Raw genomic sequence first — 22,988 nt, forward strand, 5'->3', positions numbered from 1 at the left:
TGTGCCAGGGATATTCATGTTGCTGGAAAAAGAATAACGCCAAGCCTGATTTTTCTGGTCTTACGAAGTACAATTTGCAGGATCACTCTGGGCAGGGCTGGCGCCGCACCGAAGCCAGTTTTCAGCTATAAAGAGACGTCCGTACACCCGCGTCCCCTCGGCCGGTTTTCACGATGAAGACGTCAAAATGATGAGAACTGCGTCTTACAGAAATTGAGTATGGCAGCTCAGAATCAGCGCGAAGATGTGCCCGAGAAGGTCCAACGCCAGACTGGGACCCTCGAGGAGCGGCGGATTCGCGCTCTCGACCACCAGGACTCTTCAGCCGAGAGCGAGAGCATGCCATTCATCGGGTCTGGTTTGGCGTCGATGAACCGCGGAGGCGATGTATCACCCTCCTTGCATCCTGCAACAATCTCGGCAGACCCAATCGGATCTATATACAACGACAAGCCAACCGCAGCCAGGCCGCTTTGGAGGATATGGTGGCTCGAGATTCTATTCCTCGGACTCAGCCTCGCCCTGTTCGCTTGTAGGTCTATACCCTGTTTCCCCCGCCGTGTTTCCGGCATACGAGTGCTGACGTATCTACCTATTGATCGGTAATATAGCAATTGTTATTGTCCTCGCCAAATTTGACCAACAGGGCTTGCCAGACTGGCCTCAAAGTATCACTCTCAACACGTTCCTCGCGCTCTCCACCACGCTATCCAAAGCAGCCTTCATGGTCCCCGTCTCCATAGCCATCAGCCAGGCGAAATGGACGTGGTTTCTCGAGGAGAGGCCGCTACACGACTTCTCCATCCTGGATCAATCGAGTAGGGGGGTTTGGGGCTCTTTGATCTTGCTCTGGCGCGTGCGATTCCGGCATTTCATCGCCCTCGGGGCGCTTCTGACGATCGCGGGCATCCTGACTTCACCAGTGTCGCAGCTAGCCATCCGCTATCCCGTACGAGATGTGGTGGCCCTGGGGGAGGAAGCGACCGCTAGGACCACCTGGCGCATGAAAGCACAGGGAGATGGATTATCACTCGCGACGACCTTGGCCATGCGAATGGCCCTGGCGGAGGATACCACTAATTTCATGACACCAATTTCTCCGCGTGCGACCGTCTGTTCCACCGGGAACTGCACCTTTGATCAGTACCCGTCATTGGGTGTGTGCATGAAGACGACGAACATAACCTCACTGCTGGAAATCGAAAAATTCGAGGATCCGCCGGAGGGTACGTTGATGATGGGGAACGCTTTGGGCTCACTCGCTGTCCCAGGGCAAACAATATGGAACGTATCACTCCCGGTCGGCAACAGAATGGTACACCAATCGCCGGCGTCGTTTTATACGGACATGCTGAACGGGAATAACACCCTTGGGTTTGCAAACGACACGAACCTGCTTCAGACGAGAGTGGCCTCGTTTATCATCATTCATACCATCCCCACTGATGCCGCGAGCCTTGCCGACATCGCTGCAAACAGGACCGTAGCAGGCTCTATATACGGGTTTAGGCACGAGGCTCACGAGTTTCTATTCCACCTCTGCGTCCAGACATACGAAACAGCAGTCCACGCAGGCTTGGAACATACTCGCATGGTCAGCGAATTGGCGATCCCAGTTGAGCCGACAGGTGATGTTTTCCTAGATATAGACTGCGGAACCCTCCTTGGCGATATCGCTTATGCGTGCAAGGGGAACGAGTCCCGGTGGGACGAGGTACTCGACCTCGAGAGGCCGGCTAGTATAGCGACCAAGAAGGTAAACCGGACAGATGAGGAAGCAGGTTTCAACATCAATTATGCTGCCATGGAAAGCATGGCGTCACAGATGAAAAGCGCCATGGAAGGCTACGGAAGACTTTTACCTGACGATACTATGCAAGTCTTCGGTGGCGATTTTCCCTTCGCCCTCCTCGACGAGGTGATCCTTGACCTAGAACACCTGACAAACTCGACTCGCCTTCACACTCGCATCACGAACATGTATATGAATGTCGCGATAGCTCTATCATTCATGTGAGTCCATCAACCTGTTGAGAATAATTTGAGAATAATTTGAGAAGAATAGTCCGAGTAAGGGAGCTGACAGAAAAACGAAAACACAATCTAGGATGCGTGGCAATATACCCAAAGTTGGTGTGAGAGGTTCACACAACGTCACCGGGCAGGCGTGGAAAGAGGCTTCTTACGTTGACATCTCGTGGGGATGGGTCTCGTATCTCGCAGTCGAGATTATTCTTGCCATCGGGTTCGTAGCCGTCACGATTTTTACGTCAACGGCGGGCGGCGACCGACTCCGGGATCTCAAGGAATCGTCCTTGGCGCCTCTTACCGCGCTGAGCCCGGAGTGTCGCTCAATGATGGGCGGTGAAATCCAGCCCGCGGACGAGCTAGAGAGGATAGCAAGAAGGCTGCGGGTGAAACTCTGGGAAAACGAGATTGTTCCTATCAAGGTTGAGGAGCCATTAGCGTCATCTCGGAGTCCATCTTAGAACAGCGTCAATAATAGTAATTATCTCTACTGCAGTTCCACAGTAAAGCGCGGGCTCCCAAGTGCAGCTCCCCGGCAGCGACGGGGTCAAGGAACTCCCTCGGCGCCCCGGGGGGCCGGGGGAGGGAGGTGGATTTGCTTCCGTTTCGGAGATCATTAAACCAGTAGTCGAGAGGAAAGGGGGTGGTGATGACCAGGATAATTTCAATGTATGCTGGCGGGGAATTTTCTCGGCCTGAAGAGTCCCAAAAAAAAAAGGCCCTCTTGTGGTTGCCAGGTTGCGAAACTTACTATACCCCTATTATAGAATACAACTGCTTTTGACCTAGTCGCTACATATTGTAAAAGGGACTGCGTGAGCAGGCATAAATGGAGCGACTGGGTTGTATTGCCTTGCGGCGACATTCTAGGAATGTACATTGTTGCAAGGCAGTCAAGCCGCCCGTTGCCTAAGACGGTCCATATCATCTCGAATACGCGGCTCATATTATAGGCAGCATTTGGTCAGTCATGCATGAGAAGAACCAGAGAATGAGAATACCGTCGCAGGTGCAGCGCGTGAGCTACCTAGACATTAGTGTTTAATCTTTTTATTTCCTCTCACCAGCCTCAGATCCCCTTTTGGCCAGTCTTCCTTGTCAGAGACTGCACTCTCTATTGAGCTGCTGTTCTCTATCAATCTGTCACAAAATATAATCGGAGAAAGCCAAGATCCTCCCTCCTTGATATCTATCCTCATCTTCCACGGGAAGAAGCCACCAGGGAAGAAGCCGCCAGGCAAGTGCCGCAGAACCGAAGCCTGCTCAGCCCTATCCAACCACGGTCCGTCAGCTCGTCACCACCGCCGTCATCCCGAGCTAAACCAGCTAAACCCATGTCGGTGCAGAACCTATCATTCCACCAGGGCTGACCCCCATTAGGAGGGGTCGAATGAATGGTCCCGCGTGGTGTTGGATGGTGTTGGAGAGAGAGGCTCCAGGCAACCACACCACACACGTTCTGGCATTCCAATGAAAGAGCATTTTGTTGGTTGTGAGCGACCCATCCCGGCGGCAAGTGAGCAGCGGCACCGCCCAGGCTATTGCCACTGCGCAGTGTGCCAGACTGCCAGTGCATGCCAGGAAGTGTACTATCGTATTGTCCTGCTGCGCTTCTGCTGCTTTCGTGCTGCGATGTAACGTGGATCTTGACAAGGCTACGGTTGTTTCTTTTTTGGTGAAGCTGTCAATTGCGTGAGCTGCTGTCCGCGCATTTTAAGTAGAGAACTGTTCCCTCCATTTTCTTTTCCCGCTCTTGTCAATTACTCAGACTCGTGTTGGGAGCATTCGCCCATTTTCGTTTCGCTTTGCCTCTTTTCCCCTCAAGTTGAAAGATAGAAGTTCTATTCATCGAATCAAACCAAAACAGCGAAGAAATCAGCTCAACCCACCCAAGGTTAATCCAATCCTTCAGAATATACGAAGTATTGACAAAGAAACTGTTAGGAGGAGTGATTTCGCATTGTCCAGGTCTCCCCGCGCTGGGCGCATGTTCTCTGAGCGAGACAAGGTCGTTCGAAATCCAGAGCTGACATTAAGCGCCGCATTGCTCCAAGTCCGAAGCATTCCTCCGCCACGGTCTGTGTGAATTTTGCAGGGACATTTCGCGCCAAGGTGCCTCCTTCACTACCTCCATCACTACCTCCATCGCCATCGCCATCACCACCATAGAATATGGCATTACCACCCTTACCACCGCCTCCTCCTCCTCCACTCCCCAAACCACCCCCGAAGAGGCGTGGACCGCCCCAGGAGGTCATCGATGAATTTTGGAAGGAGTTCTCTGCCCAAACTCCAAGCAAAGGTAAGAAGCATCTCATCTAAAGGGCGGCGGGGGCGCTTCTGTGACATCGCCGTAAAACGAGAGGCTGGGATCTCCCCATTGAACCCAAAGCGTGCCGGCGGAGAAGACTCCTAGAGGAAAGAGAAGCCGATAATAGAGCTAAGCTAACTCTAACTCATTAAAAAAAGCAACCACTGTCATACCCCAAAATGAATACGCCGAAAAGGCCGCCAAGCGCACCGGCCAAGGCCCGGAGCGGACAACGCAGTCCTCGTACGCCGAGGCCGCCGAGATCTGCCGCACCAAAGTCCGCAAGATCGCCGACGAGTGTCGCGCCATCAATCGCAAGTACCGCGATCCGCACTTCGATCTCGAGTACGACCTCAAGTGCAGCAAGCGCGATTGCCTCGAGTCGCTGAGCAACAAGCGCCCGGCGTCGGCGCCCAAGATCGACGATGACGGGAGCGACACCGAGTCTGACGGGCCGGATAATAATCCTCCTCCGTTCAAGCCTAGGGCCGTAAAGAGGGTGGCTGATATCTTTGATGAGCCGCAGTTCTTTATTGATGGGCCGTCTATGCAGGATGTAAGGCAGGGGAATGGAGGGGATTGTTGGTTTCTGGCGTAGGTTGCTCTTTTTATGCACGCCTTTGGCCCTGCCTTTTGAGAAAACCTGGTCGGGAGAAGAGACTAAAATGCTAATTTTCCTCGAATTCCAGCGCACTTTGCACTCTTAGCAATAAAAAGGGCTTGATCGAGCGTGTCTGTGTCGCGAGAGATGAGCAGGTCGGCGTCTACGGCTTCGTCTTCCACCGCGATGGCGAGTGGTTCAGTGAGATCATCGATGACAAGCTCTACTTAAAGAAGCCCGACTATGACGAGAGCTTCATCGAGCGCATGCTCTGGTACGAACCACTTCCTCATCCCAACATGTTTGTTCGCTCTCGTTGTTTTTCTAACTTGAGAATTTGCAGGGACGATCGAGAAAGAGTAGATTCCGAAGAGGCATACCGCCACATTTACCAAAGCAACAGCGGCGCCCTCTACTTCTCCCAATGCGAGAACCCCAACGAAACATGGTTGCCCCTCCTAGAAAAGTGCTACGCCAAAGCCCACGGCGACTACGCGTCCATCGAGGGCGGCTTCACGGGCGAGGGCATAGAGGACTTGACCGGCGGCGTGACGACGGAGATCTACACCTCCGACATCCTCGACCGCGAGGCCTTCTGGAAGGACGAGCTGATGCAGGTCAACAAGGAGTTTCTCTTCGGATGCTCGACGGGCATCTGGGGTCGCGGCCTGGGCAATCGCAAGGGCATCGTCGAGCTCCATGCCTACTCCGTCATGCGCGCCGTGGAGATCGAGGGCAAGAGGCTCGTCCTCCTCAAGAACCCCTGGGGCAAAGGCGAGTGGAAGGGCCCCTGGAGCGACGGGTCCAAGGAGTGGACGGCCGAGTGGCTCAAGCGCCTTGATCACCAGTTCGGTGACGATGGGGCCTTTTGGATCTCATATTCGGATCTGCTCAGGAAGTACCAGGCTTTTGACCGCACGCGCCTCTTTGGCGACGATTGGCGTGTTGCTTCCATGTGGACGCCTCTGTCGATTCCCTGGAAACACGACTACCACGATACCAGATTCGAGTTTACGCTTTCGACGGGCGGCGAGGTCGTCATCGTGCTCTCGCAGCTGGACGATCGATACTTTAGGGGCCTCGAGGGCCAATACACCTTCAGTCTCTCCTTCCGGCTGCACCGCGCGGGCCAGGAAGATTACATCGTCCGCACGTCCCCCGCGTATCGCATGAGCCGCTCGGTAAACGTCGAAGTGAAGCTCGAGGCCGGAGACTACACCGTCATGGTCAAGGTCGACGCCGTCCGCAACAACTCCATCCTGCCCGTCGAGGACGTGATTCGCAATAATGCCAAGACGCGACGGGAGAAGCTGCTGCGCATCGGGCTGGCCTACGATCTTGCGCATAGCAAGGGTCGATACAAGGAAACTGAGGAGGAGAAGGCGCTGCGGGAGGCTCACGAGAAGAGGGTGTTGAATCGAAAGAGAGAAGAGATGAGGGGGTTCTTGACGAAAGAGAAGATGCAGATCAAGTACGTGCGGTGGAAGAAGCAGGCGAGGGAAAGGAAGGAGATAAAGAAGGCCAGAGCCCGCAACGATCGTCATGGGGATCAAGAGTGGGATGGGCGGCCTGGGAGCCCGGGACCTAGGCGACGTCCGGGTTTCCGCCCCCAGATGGACCGCCCCCCGCCTGGTGGCAGGTTCGCCCCTCGTGGACCTGGACCTCGCTATCGTGATAGGAGGCCAATCCTTAAGGATAGTAAGGATGGCGATGCGGGTCGCACTAACAGCAGTGAGTCGAGGACCCAACATACGCCGTCATCTCCGTCGACTAGCGCCCGACCCGGAGGAGTTGAGGACAAGAGCACGCAGACTCTGTTAGATCAGCAGACGGCCGAAACTGCGGACAAAACGACCGAGGATAGTAAGCCAAAACCCGAAGCTCCCACCGAGCCTGGCAAAAAGAAAGCCAGCGATGAGCTCAAACCTTCCGTCGGAGATGCGTCCGAGGAGACAAAACCTAAGGAAGGGAACAAGGAGGAAAAAGAAAAGGGGGATGCAGAACCGCCCACAGATAAAAAGCTCAAGGGCGATGAGCCAACATCCACAAAAGAGAAAGAACAAGACGCCTGCGGTGAGCAGCCAAAATCTACAGAAGGGAACGAACCCCCCAAGAAGGACGAAAGCGCTCGCCCCCGGATGCCCGAGCGAAGACACGTCCGCCGCGTCTCCTCATCTGCAGAGCAAACGGACCTGGATCCCCCATCATCCACACGCGTAGAAGACGGCTCGGCCGATAGACACCGCGGCCGCCGACCACTTCACAGGATGCCTCCTCCCCCATCAGGCATGCCGCGGTTTGCCATGCCCCGAGACGGAATGGCACCGCCACCGCTGTACCGGGAGCCCGAAGCATACTGCGAATCGGACAGCGAGGGTTCCGACTCCGAGGTCTCCAGCATCTCGTCCATCTCCGACGTCACCGATCGCGAGGTCGACATGGAACTCGGCCTCGTCAGGGAATCTCAGAACCGGGGCAATGGCCTACCTCCGCCCGGAAACCTACCGCCTCCTCCAATGATGCCTCTACCACCCGGCGCAGGGGACAAGCCCGACATCGAGACCGATCCGTGGAATGCCGTCGTCGTTGTCGGGCTGAGGATCTATCATAAGATTCCCGAGGAGGATAAAGAGAAGGAGGTGGTGAAATTGCGCGTCGTGCGGCCGAACCCATACTCCGATGACGAGGCGAGCTCGGCGGACGATAAAGGTGAGAAGAAGAATGACAAGAGCGGTAAGAAGAAGAGGGATAAGTCGAAGGGGCTGGATGTTGATGATAGTGCTAAGGATGCTACGCTCGAGGGGACCGAGAAGGAGCGGAAGATGTCGATTGTTCCGACGAAGGCTGCCGCGGGGGATCATAGGAGGCGTGTGTGGAGTAGCAGGAGAGTGATGACGTATAGGCCGGTGCCGCAGTTTTATGAGACTGAGTAGGGCGTAGGGAGTCTCTGGGGGGTTTGGCGTTTGGTATTGTTGTTTCCCCTGTTTTTGATTTTGTTTTTCTTGGATACTCTGCTCATTTTTTGGGCCCGCAAGTTTGGTTTGATATGGATAACCGGGTCTGGGGACGATTCTCTCTTCACTTTGATGAATCTAGCTATCGCTGAGCTAGAGAGTATACGAACGGGAAAAGGCCATCAAGGACAGCCGAGTAATGAAATAATGAGATATAATGAACTTGATAGTTTCGTTGGGTATCTAAGAAGCAGTAAAACTCTTGCCCATGCCAAAGAAATATCCTTCCCCCTCAAGCACCTTCGCGATTGTTTCCATCCTTGACTCCCAAACGCCAAAATATCCTCCCATTATTACCGTCATCGGACCCCGTCCTCACAAGCTCCTTAAAACCTTCGTGACCCTCTCCTCATCCCCCTCCAAAATCTCCTTCACCGTTTTATCCTCAGCATGCCCCAGTCCCCCCGGCACACCCCCCAGCCGCGCCGAAACCCTCAGCAGCAACAATCTCATCCTATCCAGTTCCTTCTCCATCGGGCCCCTCCTTGTAAGCAGACTCTCCTGCACGCCAGCGGTGGTCTCCCGCCCCCTCTCGTCGACGAACGACGTCTCGAAGGGCCGAAGAAGCTCCTGCATTCTCCTGAGGCGACGGACGCGTGCGAGGAGTTGTTTCCTCTCGTCGGCGAGGGCGGAGAGGCGCGCGATTTGTGTCGCGTAGCGGTGGGCTTCGGCGGGGTGTGCGGAGGCTTCTTCGTCGGATGGCCATACGGGTGGTAGACGGGCGATGACGGCATCCCTAGCTAGTTACACACAATCACGTTCCGCGTTAGCTACAAGAAGCTCCTTTCTGGGCCAATCGAGGGAAACACTCACTCAAATCGACTTCCCTGCCAATCCCGTCGCCCCCTATCCCCTCCGCCTTCCTCTCCGTATCCTCCCAGTATAACCTCTCAATCTGCTCAGCCACATGCCGCGCCGCCTGCGGGGGATACACCCTCCTCGCGTGCTGCTTCAGCACCTGCGTCAACTTCGCCAGGGCGTCATCGACGGCCCGCTGCGGGAGGGGCGAGTCGGACGAGGCGTTGGAGCGGTTCCATGCCCGGGAGGGGAGCGGATCGGGGGTCGTGAGGAGGCGGGTTTGTTGGGTTAGGAAGGAGAGCTTTTTGGCGATGATCGTGGGCGGGTCGGCCATCTTTTTTTCTTGTCTTCCTCTTGGCCTTGGCGTGATGAAATGTCCGGCGTCGCGTGGGGAAGAAATTGGAATTGGGCTCTCTTTAAAAAATTGAATTAAAATGGGACTTATCGTTGATTTTAGGGGTGGCGGTCTCTTCGCTGTGTTGCTGGTGGCTTTAGCTTTGAAAGCGACGCGATGTGTTTCGCGTTGATCATTAATTCCAGTGATAATTCCATCATTAATTCCGATCTGGAACCCTTGTCGATCGATCAATTAATCAGTGCCCCTCCCCCTCCCCCTCCCCCATACGCCGCTTTTACACTAATGTGCGCACTTTCTTCCCCCTCCTCGCCCCCCCCTTCGCACCCTGATAGCCTTGTCGGACCTCCAGGGTCCTTCCTGCTACTTCTCACAACCACCCCTCCTCTTAACAAGGGAAATTCGATCCTACTTCTTGCCATCACCAGCCGTAGATATAACCTGTATTCTCATCCTAGAAGTACTAATAGTACAACAATAATCTCAAATGATGCCTTTGCCGTGAAAGCACAAACGCCAGCAATCCCGTGAATCCCTGAATTCCGTATAAGCGTACAGTCGTATGCATGATATAACATCCCATACCCCGTTTGAATATCCTCAGTGAGTCTCGATAGATCCGTAGAGTACAAAGTTAGTAGTAGTACAATCGTTTGTGAAGCGGTTCGTAGCCCCCGGTCGGCAGGTGCCATCAGCATCGCCAAAGAACATCGCGAGGAACAGACTCGCACAACAAACATCGAAAAAGGCCGTCCGGGTCCCGGCAAAAGCAACACGACACAACAACTCGAAAAGTCACTCATTCACCAGGACACACCGGGACGCACCTTAGACACTTCAACTTTCACCCTTCACAACCACGAATGCAAAGAGAATGATATGATTGGCTCTCATCAACTGAGCCGTCCTCGCGTGCTCGGCGCCGCTAGGCCATCAGGGTGTGCTGTGTCAGAGTGGTAGTTTGACGGATATAAAAAGGGTGTGATGGGCGGGTAAATTTTTTTTCTTGATTTTTTGGTTTCTTCTCTTCTTTGCTCTCTTTTTTTTTTGTGTTGTTTCCCCCATTCCTTTTCCTTCGTGTTCTGGGACGACCAAGGCAACAACCTCCACTTCGCTTCTTCATGCCAGGCGTATGCTGCCCGGACGCGTTCCACCAAGCCTTCCTGTCTCTTCTCTCTTCAACTTCCTCAACTGCACTAGAAACCCACTTTCACCTCGACCATAAAACTCAACAGTCCAAAGCCAGCACTCGTCTCCTCCGTTCGACAAGAGAAGGACAAGACACACCACCCGTCACCGGAAGTGTGCCCCGTCTCCGTTGACTTGCCCCTCCCCTCAACTAAACCCCCTAAGAGTACTCCTTCCCTTCCAATTCCATCTTCCCATCAACGTTTTCCTAGCCTTGCTATTCCAACCATTCTCCTTGGCTTTCAACCTCCACAAGGTAGGGCAAGAGCTAGAGCGCATTACCACGTCCGCGACCAGGTCCGAGAAAACGATCGTCCGAGACCGCCGCATCCATTCGATCAAAAGGAGATCGGAAAGATGATGAGCAGCCTCAAACCCGCAATCCCGAACCGTGCTACCGAATTTAAGTCGATGTTGCCAACCAAACCTGGACGTGCCGCCGAAAAAAGAACAGGAGAAAGGGTGGGGTTTGGGAAGAGAGAAGAAATGACCCATTTGCGTTTCCGTCAATCTTTCCAGAGGGTATTAGCCAAAGATTGCGCCTCCTTGATGCCTCCAACCTTACCGCCCGCCGGCCGGATGTTCATTGCTTCTTCATTCCACCCGTCGTTCCAGAGCCGTAAAATGTACGAGATTAAAGAAAAGGGCATTAAAAACTTTTCCTGGCGTGGGATATCGTCGAACCTTCTTCGTCTCCTTCTCTCTCAGACTATGCGTAATAGTCGAAACCGCGTGCGAGAGCCTCTTTGTCTTAACATCTTCGCCATGGGAACCGTTGCAGACATGAGTTTCAGGGGTGATTCGTCAAGTCGGTAAAAAAAAAATCAAGCAGCTTTTCCGTCGTAGTCTTGCTCCAGAAAATAGATGACTCGGAATGACCGAGGACCGGGGACGCCGAACATTGTAGTAGGCCATGCAAAAAATAACAAAAAGAAAAAGTGAATAAAAGCCCGAGTGATGGAAGGAAGCCACCGTGGAGCCGAATGGAGTTGAGAAAAAAAAATGAAAAAAGAAGGGTGTAGGTATGTGAATGATCGTGAAAAAAAGAAAAAATCCGAAGATGGGGATAAAGGGGATGCGATATAGACGAGAGAAATAATAGGACGCGCGTAATAAAAGAAATCGGGAAATGCTTTCGGACAAAGAAAAACGAGGCGCCCTCGAGTCGCAAAATAACTCTCTCCACGAGGACACCGCGATCGCAACGGTGAAAAAGGAAATTATCGCGTACGCGATTCGGTTGCCAGCACAGTCAGTCGGGGGATATGTGGGATGCGCGATGGCAACCACCACAAGCCCCAGCGTTTATGCCCTGGCGGAGAGACCCCCCTCTGCCGTCTAGGCAACGGGGGCAATCGGGGCAACCGACGGCGCAGCGGCGGGGATGGAAGAAGCGTTGTTCATATCGACATCGTTGTTGATTTCACCGTTGGAGTTCTTCTGGGGGCAGTCGCGAGAGATGTGACCAGCCTCGCCGCACTGATAGCAGGTCTTGCCAGCAGTGTTAAGGGGACCGCCGTTGGGGGCGGTGCAGTCTCGGGAGATGTGGCCGAGCTTGCCGCAAGCGTAGCACTTCATAGCCTGGGCCTGGCAATCACGAGCGAAGTGGTTAGGACCACCGCACTTGTAGCAGGTGGCAGGTCGGGGTCCACCGGGGAAGCCACCTCGGCCGAAGCCGAAGCCGCCACGGCTCATGGGGGCACCACGGCCCATGTTGACGCCGGGAGCGTTGGTGCAGGCGCGCTAATGCATGTGTTAAAAAACATGGATCACACCTGTAAGCGCGAATGACGACGTTGACTTACAGCAAGATGACCAGGCTGGCCGCAGTTATAGCAGCGGCTGCTCGCCGCACCGCCGCTCAGGCGAAGGGTAGGGCAATCGGCCTGAACATGGCCGAGTCCTTGGCAGTGGTAGCACTGCTTAGCCTCGGTGGTCCTAGGGAGGGGGCAGCCGTTGGACTCGTGTCCAGGTTGCTTGCCTTTCCACGGACGTTAGATTGGTCCTCAACCCTACAACAGGATAAAACCTGAGAAAACTTACAGTTATAGCAGAGTCGCTCGGCAGAAGAGCAGACTTCGGCGTAATGGCCAACGTTGCCACACTTGTAGCAGGCACGGCGAGAGAGGGAAGACATTGTGATTAGAGGTTAAGGCCTGGAGGAACGCTACGTGTTAGCAGTCCGCTATCCCGAGAAAAAAAAAATGTGCAACGTTTGAAAAGCCCAGTCTGCCGGTGTTTGTTGGCCTGTCAGGGTTGACCCTCCACCCGGCGCCCGCACATGAGGACCGAAGTATATTTCGAGGCTATGGTGGCAGCGCTAATGATCCATTCTAGACTCTGTCGTCTAGATTGAGAAATGTTGGTCTCCGCTAATGCGCCCAACACAGGTCGCCGACGCCGTGGTATGCCATGGCGCAACATGTCTGAAGCCATGGGCTGTTCGATACGTCGCACAAATATGGTCGGTAATCTGACTCAAGCCACGGTGCGTTCTGGGATCGAGGATCGAGGCCACCCCAAGTGGTCGGGAGGGTGGTCACCCAGAACTTTTGGGGGTGTGTTGTGTAACCTTTGTATTATACCGGGACCGAGGGACAGGGACAGGCTCGCATGAGGGGCAGCGGACCGACGCCCGCGCCAGGATTTTCAGATCCGAAAACGCAAGGCCGACATTATACGAGACGAAAACGCCCGAATGCGCTTGCCTTCTGCGAGGTGATGTGCGTAGCTATTGGCCATTCCGAAGAAGAGATGTTTGAAGTGGCATCATCCCTGTACCCCAGGCATGGTGTCGAGGATGGGATAGTGCGGTGTCGGGTTGTTGCGCCAGGTAACAAATCCGCAGAAACAGTTATGGAGGCGGCATAGTCCGCCGCGGAGTCCAGGCAGGGCCGAAGAAGAAAGAAGCGCATCTTTAGAAGACCGCGCATTGATCCATCCAGGACATGGGAGACGATGCGCCTGGGACTGAGGGGTGCTGGCAGGCAACAAGGGCAGGGCAGGAAACTGGCGGTGGGAGAAAGAACGGCGTGTAGGGCAGAGCGGCAGGAGCAGGCCACTCTTCTGAGAAAACTTACCGAAACTGGGTTCGATCGATGATAACTAGAATGGTGGACAGGTATCCTCAAGAGAGTTGCTATGATTGAAAATATTAATATCGAACAAGAGTCGACTCGATCTTGTGTCACGGGCAATGTAGGAGAAATAAATGGTGCAGACTCACGAGGATATGTTGGAAAATTTTTCTCTGAGGCGAGGTGACTTGGAAGCGTTGAGGTGGAGAAGAGAAGTGCGAAGTGTCAGGAGTTCAGGGAGGGGATCAATTGATGTACTTGGTCGTTTAGGTCGGTCTTGCCGTTTACATCGGCGCACTTTGGGACCTAATTCTGTGGAATGAATAAGCTGGGCAGGCGCTAGTGCCGGGCAGCAACTGCACTCACTTGTAACACTTGGGGCCGAGAAACAGCATTTGAGCTGAACACAATACACTTGAGTATTAAACTCACAAAGAAGTGATCGAAATTGTACGGATTGTACTTGTACAGTCATACACTCCAATTTCAGTGGGCTACCATGTTGTCAATACTCAAGATGAAGTATAAGAGAGGAGTGTCTTCGTTTGAGGACATCACACTTGGGTGTTGACTACCCGAGAGAACTCCTCACGATCTCTGGATCTAAACGTCAAAGCACGGTGTAATTACCCCTCTACAGGCGCTGATGGATAGACGTGACAGGATTTGCTTCGGCTTTACTGGCATCCTGCGGATAGCTTTGATTCCGGGTCTGGGACAGACAGCATGCAGCGATGGCTAGCATTACACACATCTCGACAGAGGTAGTATATTGGATTGATTCGAATTGGTTTTTGGATCGGCCGGGTTATGACCACTCCTCCTGAGATGAAGTAGTTTAGAGCCAAATGTCAAACGCCACCAGTGAAGTCTTTTGCGTGGCAAATCGAAGTCCCATGTCTCGCCAGGCTGCGCAGAGTCTGCGACTGATGGATTTAAGTCTTTTCTGGCTTGCCCAGTCCACGAATGGCTTCCAGCGAGAGTCATTGTAGGGACAATTGTAAAATGAAGGCTGGGATTGATGTTTTAGTCCTGTGTCTCTCCTGCTCTGTCTCTCGTCTGTCGACTCAATCTGCTAGCGTTTGACGGATTCAGTTGCGAGAGCTTCACGGTATCGAATGGTTTCTTAACTAATACTCGTAGTAGTTTATCATAAACAGCGAATCACCCCAGAGTTCCAAACCCATCCGACGGTCAGTGGGGTAGGATCGATGGGTTTGGGCGTGAAAATCTCATCTGTTCCTGTGACGAGCAAGCTGGTGTCAATGTAATTTCCAGCCTCCACATTGGGCAAGTGAACTTTTTAGTCATGAGTTTATTCTAATAATTTGGACATGCATCAACCTGTACGAAGTAGCGTAGGCACACTGCAGCTGTCCCTGCATCGAAGTTGGTGTGGTGCGCGTCAGGAGGCCTGGACATTAATAACAGGGCCGGCATTAAGAAACCGAGACAGAATGTTGATGTGCATCTGCGCCTGCTCGATCGCGACGGAAGACGGGACTGGGAGCCGAACTGACATGGAGCTGGAGGTGGGAGGCATTGATGGGATTCTAAGGACGAAGAATATCGCCGTCTTGAGGGCCAAGGCAAACCAGGGCCCGCCTAGCTACGACTTCAATTAATAAAGTACACGTACCTCAGTATACGGGCAAACTGGCAACTAAGCTGTATGTAATATTATGATGGTGGGATGGGTGTCTTCTGAATCCGAAGTACTCAGTACTTCGTACAAACTGCAAAGCACCACTTCGTGTAAAATGCGGGGGAAAAGCAGCGGCAGGGGTTCATGAGAGAAAAACTTATACCGGGATCTTAAAGGTTAGCGTGGGAGATCAGATCCACTACCTGACATATCTCACGACAAGTACTGGATAGGTATTTTAAAATATAAATTGCTAGAATATATACCAAGTCAACACTTGATCTAAGATATGTTAGGTGGTGGCAATGATCTCTCGCACTAACATTTAAGATCCCTGGAGAGGTTAATGTGATTATGACGTCTAAAAACCCAAAAAAGGGTCTTCGAGTGTGGGATTCAGCAAGTCGACTCCGAAGCAATAATCCCGAATAATGTGACGAGTGTACAGGGGGGTCAGGACTCAATAAAACGCGAGACGATATTTCGGATCGGATTACTTTGTACGCGTATGGCCTGGCCTTTTATTGTTGTCAATGTATCGTATTGCTCACCGCTCCAGACAAATCTACGGACCTCCATCTCAACAATACCTTGTCCCTACGAAGTACGCGACCCTAAATCTAGTAATATTATTGATACATCCATATTATTGCACTCTGCATTCGAAGGGTCTGTGGGCCTTTGCCCTCACCAAAGGGGGACGAACCTGCTTCCCACGTGGCACAATCTCGACCAGAAGCCAGGACGGGTTGTGCAATAGTGACACTGCTTCGTGCTGATTCCTTGGCGTGACGTTTGATTTGTAGCCGTGTGCGGATCAAGTGAACATAGAAGATGTACTTCATGGGCGAACCTCTCCTTTGGCGCCTGGTTAGAGGGGGAGAGTCTATTTTCCTTTTCTTTTGATTCTACCCGTTGATATTTGTCGATCCTAAAATACATTCGCATAATGTTATTCTTGCCAACATTTTGATCGCATATTTCACAGAAACGCCTCCCACATCGTCCACCCAAGAAAATACGAAGACTCCAATTCATGCGACAAGAACGCCCATAACATGCGCCAGGCTTTACATATCAAAACAATCCAAAAATTCCAAATGAGCCGCCAGACTTATACCCGTGGCCGGCCAGGCACTGTTCATGGTTGGTAGAATATCCCTTGTTACCAGGGTGCTTGCGCTCCATCCCACCTTCCCCTCTCGGAGGGGTGAACCGGAAGAGGCACATCAGTCGTGGGTGCGGTCGACCTAGGGACGGCATCGACAACGTAACTGATGCCATCGTCGGAGGCATACGATGGTGGTCGCGGACCTGTTTGGGGCTCTGACCACCTTGACGATTCAGCCGTCTGCGGATCATCATTGCGTTGCCAGAAGAGCCGGTTGGGATCAACGCGCTGTTTGTTTTTTTTTTTTTCTCTGATTAGCGATCCAGTTCAGGTTGTCCTCCATCGTTCGTAAGAGAACGGGGAAGAAAAAAAGAAACCAAGAAGGTCTGTCCACTTACAACACTCTCTCGCCATAGCCCATATGCTGGTGGACGCAATTTGGTTGTCTCACTCTCAATCCCGGCGGCCTCCTCGTCTCTGGCCAAGACAACCCGAATGGGCACCCGAGGAATCGCATAGCCGCCGAGACCAAGCATCGGCGGTCTCCCTGCCGCCTCGTCCCCCTCAGGGCGGGGTCGCGCGACGGTCATGCAGAGTCGCAGTAAAGCGTAGCAAAAGAAGATTGTTGTGAAAAGGATGATGAGAATTAGTAGGACGGTAAATTCGCTGTTGTTGAGGCTCTTTGTAATCGACAAAGCGAGATCTTTTTTTTTGGTCGTCAACGCAAGTCCAAAGTCAGCTTCAAAGCTCCAAGTCACTCCAGCCAGGTACCTCAAACTAGAAGATAACTCGCATAATGCGAGAAGGATCTGAGGGAAGGGGTACTGGATCACCTACATATGGAGAGAAGCAATATCAGGGAAATTCCCGATACGACACATCGTAGGATATGAGATCTGACTTGTTGCGACCGAATACCGGGCAAGCAACGCCGTCTCGTCCTTCGTGGACTCGTCAGGGTGCTGGGAGTTTCGACCTGGCTAGTTTCCGGACGCTGCTGTTCCTGGCCTCGTACAGTTGCATTCGAGCTCCGTTCTGTATGGGCGGGAACCGATGGGCTGGGCAGTGGGGACGCGCCCCGAGCTCGTCCTTGGGTTGTGCCGGCATGAGCTGCCGGTGAAAGCCGCGCTACGCCTCCGTCATCGACGGCAGATACTGCAATAGCAGGCAAAGTTTCTCGTCGTAATTCCGGTTGAGCGGCCCTTGCTGTTGATGGTCGCGATTCCGGCCCATTGGAGCCCGTCGTCCACGTACGCGTCAGATGTGGCAGGTGTAGTCTCGTCGAGGGAAGCGTTGGCATGCCCAGTCGGAATCGAGGCGTCTTGGGGCTCTCAACCTCCTCCATTATATTCGAGTTTTCCCGCTCAGTGCCATCGCCTTCTTCCGCCCTTCCCCGTAACCGACCGACGATTGGATTTCGTAGGCCGCCCAAAACTGAAGGCATGCTAGGCCGACGAAGCGGCAATAGTCTACTACGAGACGTCGATCGGGATCTCTCTCGCATCTCGTGTTGACCCTGCGATTGTGATGAATCGGATTCTCGACGTCGCTCCATTTCGTCTATTGGGCTTCCGGAGCCTGCCCGATGAGGATCCGATGTTGGAGCACTTATTTATCGTCTCTTCAGACGACCGGTTATAACGGAGCGAGTCTAAGATGTTTCTTCATTCCCGATTCCTCCGCCTCAGGACCGCCCGCCTCCTATTTTCTTTCTTAGTTAAGGAACGCTTGCTCGGTGGTATTTTCTGCTGTAGGCCAAGCGCAAGTAATCTCAAGATTGACTCTTCGAAACCCGAAGCCACCAAGGTAAAAGCGAGGTGATAAGAATCGAACTTGATGAGACCCAGTGAGATTTGATCTGACACAGGATTCGTGTAGGGACAGGGCCTATTCGGATTCGAAATTACAATCGGCAGCAGATCGAAGTCGGATGGATATCAGATGCGAAGAGGACGAGGGAGGTGAAATGGAAAATGGCAATCAAGATGAAGATAGAAAAGACAATCCCACAATCTCAAGTCCTACAATACAGACAGAAAGAACCAATATTAGGTGGAGTCCGTAAGAAAGAAAAATGGGGAATGGATAAAAAGAAAGCCCAGCACGAAGATCAATGATCAGAGCCAGAGGGATGGAAGATGAACCAGCGGAACAGATCGATGCGAGGACGGGACCATCTGGAGGTCTCGGGTAGGTAAGGGAAATGGACGGCAAGAGAGAGCCTACTACGAGAGATTCAGGTTTTCTCCTTCCTTTTCCTCTCTACTTTTTTTTACAGCCTTTTACGGAGTTATCAAACGGTCATCTACTCGAAATCTATCGATCATGTTGCACCATTGGTTCGCTGGTCGGCCTGATCGGGGGTGGCAGGACCGCGCCCCGCGATCTAGCAAAACCAAACAGGGTGAGTAAAGTGTCGCAGAAAGAGGACGACACTCAACGGGATTCGCTCGCCCAAGGTTGTCTGCATAAAGGAAGGGGAAAGGGATAGGCTGCGACAAGGTGTGTGAGAAGTTAGGGGCAGGCGCGAAGTGTTTCGGATTTTCGAGGGGCTAAATCGATCCTTTATTTTTGGTAGCCGCCTTCATTTTGATGACGGCTTCGATGCTGGGACCACTTATCTTCGGCCTGTTTATTAAAAAGAAAATACGTGACATTTCCTAAAAACACACGGACACCATAGGCGGATTTTGAGGCCAATGTTGGTGACATTCAGGTGGCAGTTGCTCACACATCTTGCCTGGACCCTTTTGAGAATGACCTTGTTTGGAACACGGGAAGCTCAGCTTGAAGTCGATACGAAAGTCTGGACCGTCCGTCGCACCCCATCTCACAATTGACGTCGTCAAGTATAAGCGGCTTGGTAGGGTTTCAATTAGTTAATTCAAGCCGACCGGTCTCTTGAAATTGGCAACTTAGCCGAGAGCACGGCGACTTTTCCTCGCTTGCTAACAATCTCAGTGTACTTGTGCAGACCTGATCTGGACATCAATTGATCATATACACTGTATCATACAGCCCAGGCAACTTCTGCCGGGAGCCCGTTTAGGGGCTTCTATCGTCATCAATGGGCTAAGCCTCCCCATCATATATGTTGTCTCCTCGATTCAACCTCCAGAGACGCTTCAGAACTTCCAGAAGTGTATAGGCAACAACTCATGCACCGATAATGCCTACGAAAGAGGCTGCCGGAGAATCCGTGGGGACCAGGTACACACATGGATCCTCGAATCGAAACAGGCAAGTAGGGGGAGAGGCGTAATTCTAGACCAGATTGCAGATAACTAGCTCCCTGTCGACCCTCTGTCCACCGCGCAGAGTGGCCGACCTTCGATGACAGGGTCGGTTGCAACCCCGCGAAGTGTGGATTTTGCCCGCCGTGCCGCCGTCGAGGCTCCTGCTTCTCGTAGGGTTGTAAACGGTAGTCGATAGGTTCACCTTAATTCGCCGAGAAGCATTGTTCGATCAGACGATGCGGAGAGAACTAGAACAACATGGTTAGTACAATAGAAACGTCGAGAGTTTTGCGGATCAGCGCAAACTTCATCAATATCATGTTTTCTTCCTTGCGCACATGAACTTACTAATTGGGTCCTTTCCGGGAGAGAACTCGGCACAGTTGACCGTCCCTTTATGGCCGGGAAGCTTGTATAATAGCCTGCCTGTGTCGTTCGACCAAACCAACACTGAGCCATCCCCAGATCCAGCAGCTAATCTTTTTCCAGTAGGGTCCCAGCTAGCCCCGATAAGATTCTTTTCCAAGCCCATTGACGCTCCATCGAACGTTCGAATAAGTCGTTCCGTGGGGGCAAAAGGTCGAATATCCCACGTCCGGGCGGTCGCATCCATGGAGAAGGATAGTAGCGATTGGGAGTCAGGGGATACCCTTAACGAAGTAATGGTGTCTTGGTGACCGACAAGGTTATAGAGAGGCGCCATCTTCCTCATGTCCCAAACCCTGACATCGTTGTCAATACTCCCGGTGTAGACTTCGTTGCCAGCTTCCGAGAGTGCGACTGCCGTAACCGGGAAATCCGTTTGGATATAATCAACCGCATTTTTTGTCCTTGGATCCCAGATGCCAATAGAACCGTCGTCACTGCCGCTTACGAGCAGGTCCTCACCTCTCTTGCTGATGTCTAACGTGTTGACAACCTCTTCGTGTCCAATGTATCTTCTTATTCTTGTTCCGGCCTCAAGATCCCAGCTGGCGAGATGCATATCAGCGGACGCTGAGAAGAGAATGGTGGAATCCCGGGACCATTGAAGGTCTAATATCGCGCCGCGGTGACCGGTTAATAGTCCGTAGTTCTCGCACTCGCCATAAGTTCGCCAAAGCACTGTATTGTATCAGCATCTGGTTCGTTTCAAGGAAAGGTAGAGATACTGAAATACTGACTGATACTCCTATCCATCGATCCGGAAGCGATAAGGTTGCCAGTCGGGTCAAACTTCGCGGCAAATATCTCGCCAGTGTGACCACTGAGTTGCATAACCGGAGCGCTCAATCCACTAGTTCGCGGCGCCTAGGAAGGGTATTAGCATGGAGAGGCTGTAAGGACATTAGAAACACGTACGCTCTGGATTAGTGCCGACTTGTCTCTAGATGCATTGAAGCGCGCAAGAGCTCCGTCCGACCCAAGATTCGGCCGCTTCACAAGCTGCGTCGAGGCGGGCTCATCAGAAGCCTGTCGCTTTTCACCCGACATTTTTTTGAACTGCCGAAACCAAACGGTCCGATAGCCCGCAAGATATGGTTTTGAGTTGGGAAGAATACAAGCGAGGAGCTTAAGGAGTGTTCTTGTTTATTGTTTATTGCTGGAGGCCTGCATGAACAACACCAATACCAGAAAAACATCGACATGCTCCCATGCTCGAGCTAATTCAATCGTCAATTTAGGATCCAGTCACGTGATATCGGCGCCGATGAACGCCGATTCCGGGATTTTTCCGATCCCATAATGGAGGTGAGGTACTTTGTACTTCCAAGACTGCCATTGATGATGCCTAGTAAGTGCGAGCTCCCACAATTCGAAAGCCGCCAGCTCTCCCTATCTACGATCAATTTCAAAGACACGCGCTGCGCTCAGTTGCTATCATGGCATCCAATAAAGCAAGCCGGTTAGGCGAGGAGTAAGTTACTGGAGCGCAACGTGTCCCTTGTTCCCGGCTGTCTATTCATCCCACTAACCACACGAGCTTTAGGATATGGAAGTTAGTTACCTCCTCGAACAACGTTCCGCGCGCCCTAGTTTCCCGCATCTAACGACTGCTATCCTTTAGGACTCGTGTTGATAAGGTCAATGCGGAGTTGGTTATTCTGACCTATGGAACTGTGGTCGCCCAGCTTTGCAAGGACTTCGACGGAGATTATGTCGAAGTCAACAAACAGCTTGATAAGATGGGCTACAACATTGGCTTGCGGCTGATTGAGGATTATCTCGCCAAATCCAATACCATGAAGCGGTGTTCAAACTTCAGGGAGACTGCAGACATGATTGCGCGGGTGAGGCCATGACTTGTCGTCATCTCTCGGCTCAGCGAATACTTACATTCCTTGGCAGGTTGGATTCAAGATCTTTCTGAATATTACTCCCCAAGTAACCAACTGGACCAACGACAACAAGCAGTTTTCGTTGGTCTTTGACGAAAATCCCCTGGCTGACTTCGTGGAGCTTCCCGATGACGGACGGGCGCAAGATGAGCTCTGGTACTCCAATATCTTTTGCGGCATACTGCGAGGGGCCTTGGAAATGGTCCAGATGCAAGTCGAAGCTCATTTTATAAGCGATATCCTGCGTGGAAGCGATACTACGGAGATGAGGATATCTTTAATTCGATACATCGACGACGAGTTGCCTCCTGAGGACGACTAATTTCGGTTCCGCATTCGACCAACATCCGCCATATCCCCAATGATGTGTACATTTCCCTTTTCCACGCCTCGGCTGCTCCACCCTCTCAACCATGGCCGGCTGGATCGGAAACACACCCCGTACCCGTATTGGTATTTACATACGACTTCCCCAAATCGCACTCTCATACTTGCAGCTGCCATGGCCTACAGTCAGCATTGGCCATCACATAGCCCCGAACTTTATACTAGGTCTTCATCTGAACCTTGATGTGCTTCACCGAGTTCTTCTCTCCCGGGCTCGGCGAGAGACCCTTACTTGTGCGAGCTCCAGCAGGTCAGGCTGCATCAAATGCACACCGCCTGCCCCACGTACGAAATTTAAGCGGCTGCACGAGTGTGGTATGAACACCAAACTTGAAGCGCTCTCATAACAGTCACCAATCAGCATTGAGCCTTCTGCAACCATCCAGGTTGCCTCCGTCCAGGCTACAACAGCGAATCGAGATATTGCGCCTTAGATTTCTACATGGTCATTCAAGAGGCAAATTCTGCAGACGCAAAATGACATAGTTGCAGTTTGAGTCGGTTGATCGATCACATAATAAAACCAGTTCAAGGAATGTTGAAAGTGTGGGCGGTCTGTCCAGTTGGGCGAGGTTGATTCCCCACCCCGCTTCGGAATGGAAATATTAATAGATGTCCGAATGCGCAGGCGCAGTCGCCTTCAGATCAATAATAAAGTTTATTAGTTGGACGGGTTTACAAGCTTTGGGGATCTTACTCAGTGGACATTGTGAATTTACAATTGAATCAAATGGATTAATGGATTGCACAGGAGGCTGAGGAGGCTCGACTGAGTGATGTCGAAATACTCTGGTCATTCGTAGGTGCCTTGCGAGGACCGGACGGAGGGCGCCATGTATCGTCCTGTTATGAGGTGCATCATCTGATGGTTCGGTCACACCTTAATAGCAACGCCTAATAATGTGGACGCGTCTGGGTC

The 22,988-nt window shown here is 52.4% G+C and overlaps 7 protein-coding genes across 7 annotated transcripts; 3 read left to right on the plus strand and 4 right to left on the minus strand.

Moving 5' to 3' along the window:
- Window positions 1-219: 219 nt before the first annotated feature.
- SAPIO_CDS10750 (uncharacterized protein) lies at window positions 220-2,489 on the plus strand (the record flags this gene model as incomplete). Its single annotated transcript, XM_016784292.1, has 3 exons — window positions 220-532; window positions 612-2,013; window positions 2,108-2,489. 3 exons carry the CDS (start codon window positions 220-222, stop codon window positions 2,487-2,489), a joined length of 2,097 nt encoding a protein of 698 aa, XP_016638522.1.
- A 1,711-nt stretch (window positions 2,490-4,200) lies between these two features.
- Window positions 4,201-7,873, plus strand: SAPIO_CDS10751 (Calcium-dependent cysteine-type endopeptidase-like protein; the record flags this gene model as incomplete). The annotated part of the gene is made up of 4 exons (XM_016784293.1): window positions 4,201-4,330; window positions 4,498-4,933; window positions 5,029-5,214; window positions 5,284-7,873. 4 exons carry the CDS (start codon window positions 4,201-4,203, stop codon window positions 7,871-7,873), a joined length of 3,342 nt encoding a protein of 1,113 aa, XP_016638523.1.
- Window positions 7,874-8,269: 396 nt separating this feature from the next.
- SAPIO_CDS10752 (uncharacterized protein) lies at window positions 8,270-9,086 on the minus strand (the record flags this gene model as incomplete). The annotated part of the gene is made up of 2 exons (XM_016784294.1): window positions 8,270-8,694; window positions 8,768-9,086. The coding sequence occupies 2 exons, from the start codon at window positions 9,084-9,086 to the stop codon at window positions 8,270-8,272; spliced, it is 744 nt and encodes a 247-aa protein (XP_016638524.1).
- Window positions 9,087-11,633: 2,547 nt separating this feature from the next.
- SAPIO_CDS10753 (Zinc knuckle protein) lies at window positions 11,634-12,432 on the minus strand (the record flags this gene model as incomplete). The annotated part of the gene is made up of 3 exons (XM_016784295.1): window positions 11,634-12,038; window positions 12,101-12,276; window positions 12,339-12,432. 3 exons carry the CDS (start codon window positions 12,430-12,432, stop codon window positions 11,634-11,636), a joined length of 675 nt encoding a protein of 224 aa, XP_016638525.1.
- Window positions 12,433-16,182: 3,750 nt separating this feature from the next.
- SAPIO_CDS10754 (uncharacterized protein) lies at window positions 16,183-16,718 on the minus strand (the record flags this gene model as incomplete). Its single annotated transcript, XM_016784296.1, has 2 exons — window positions 16,183-16,416; window positions 16,527-16,718. The coding sequence occupies 2 exons, from the start codon at window positions 16,716-16,718 to the stop codon at window positions 16,183-16,185; spliced, it is 426 nt and encodes a 141-aa protein (XP_016638526.1).
- Window positions 16,719-19,562: 2,844 nt separating this feature from the next.
- On the minus strand, window positions 19,563-20,837 carry SAPIO_CDS10755 (Pre-mRNA-splicing factor cwf17; the record flags this gene model as incomplete). The annotated part of the gene is made up of 4 exons (XM_016784297.1): window positions 19,563-19,612; window positions 19,713-20,468; window positions 20,528-20,654; window positions 20,706-20,837. 4 exons carry the CDS (start codon window positions 20,835-20,837, stop codon window positions 19,563-19,565), a joined length of 1,065 nt encoding a protein of 354 aa, XP_016638527.1.
- A 389-nt stretch (window positions 20,838-21,226) lies between these two features.
- Window positions 21,227-22,004, plus strand: SAPIO_CDS10756 (uncharacterized protein; the record flags this gene model as incomplete). Its single annotated transcript, XM_016784298.1, has 3 exons — window positions 21,227-21,261; window positions 21,412-21,634; window positions 21,693-22,004. 3 exons carry the CDS (start codon window positions 21,227-21,229, stop codon window positions 22,002-22,004), a joined length of 570 nt encoding a protein of 189 aa, XP_016638528.1.
- Window positions 22,005-22,988: the final 984 nt, after the last annotated feature.

Source organism: Scedosporium apiospermum, assembly GCF_000732125.1.
Source record: "Scedosporium apiospermum strain IHEM 14462 chromosome Unknown SEQ_SAPIO_0176, whole genome shotgun sequence".
Lineage (NCBI taxonomy): Eukaryota > Fungi > Ascomycota > Sordariomycetes > Microascales > Microascaceae > Scedosporium > Scedosporium apiospermum.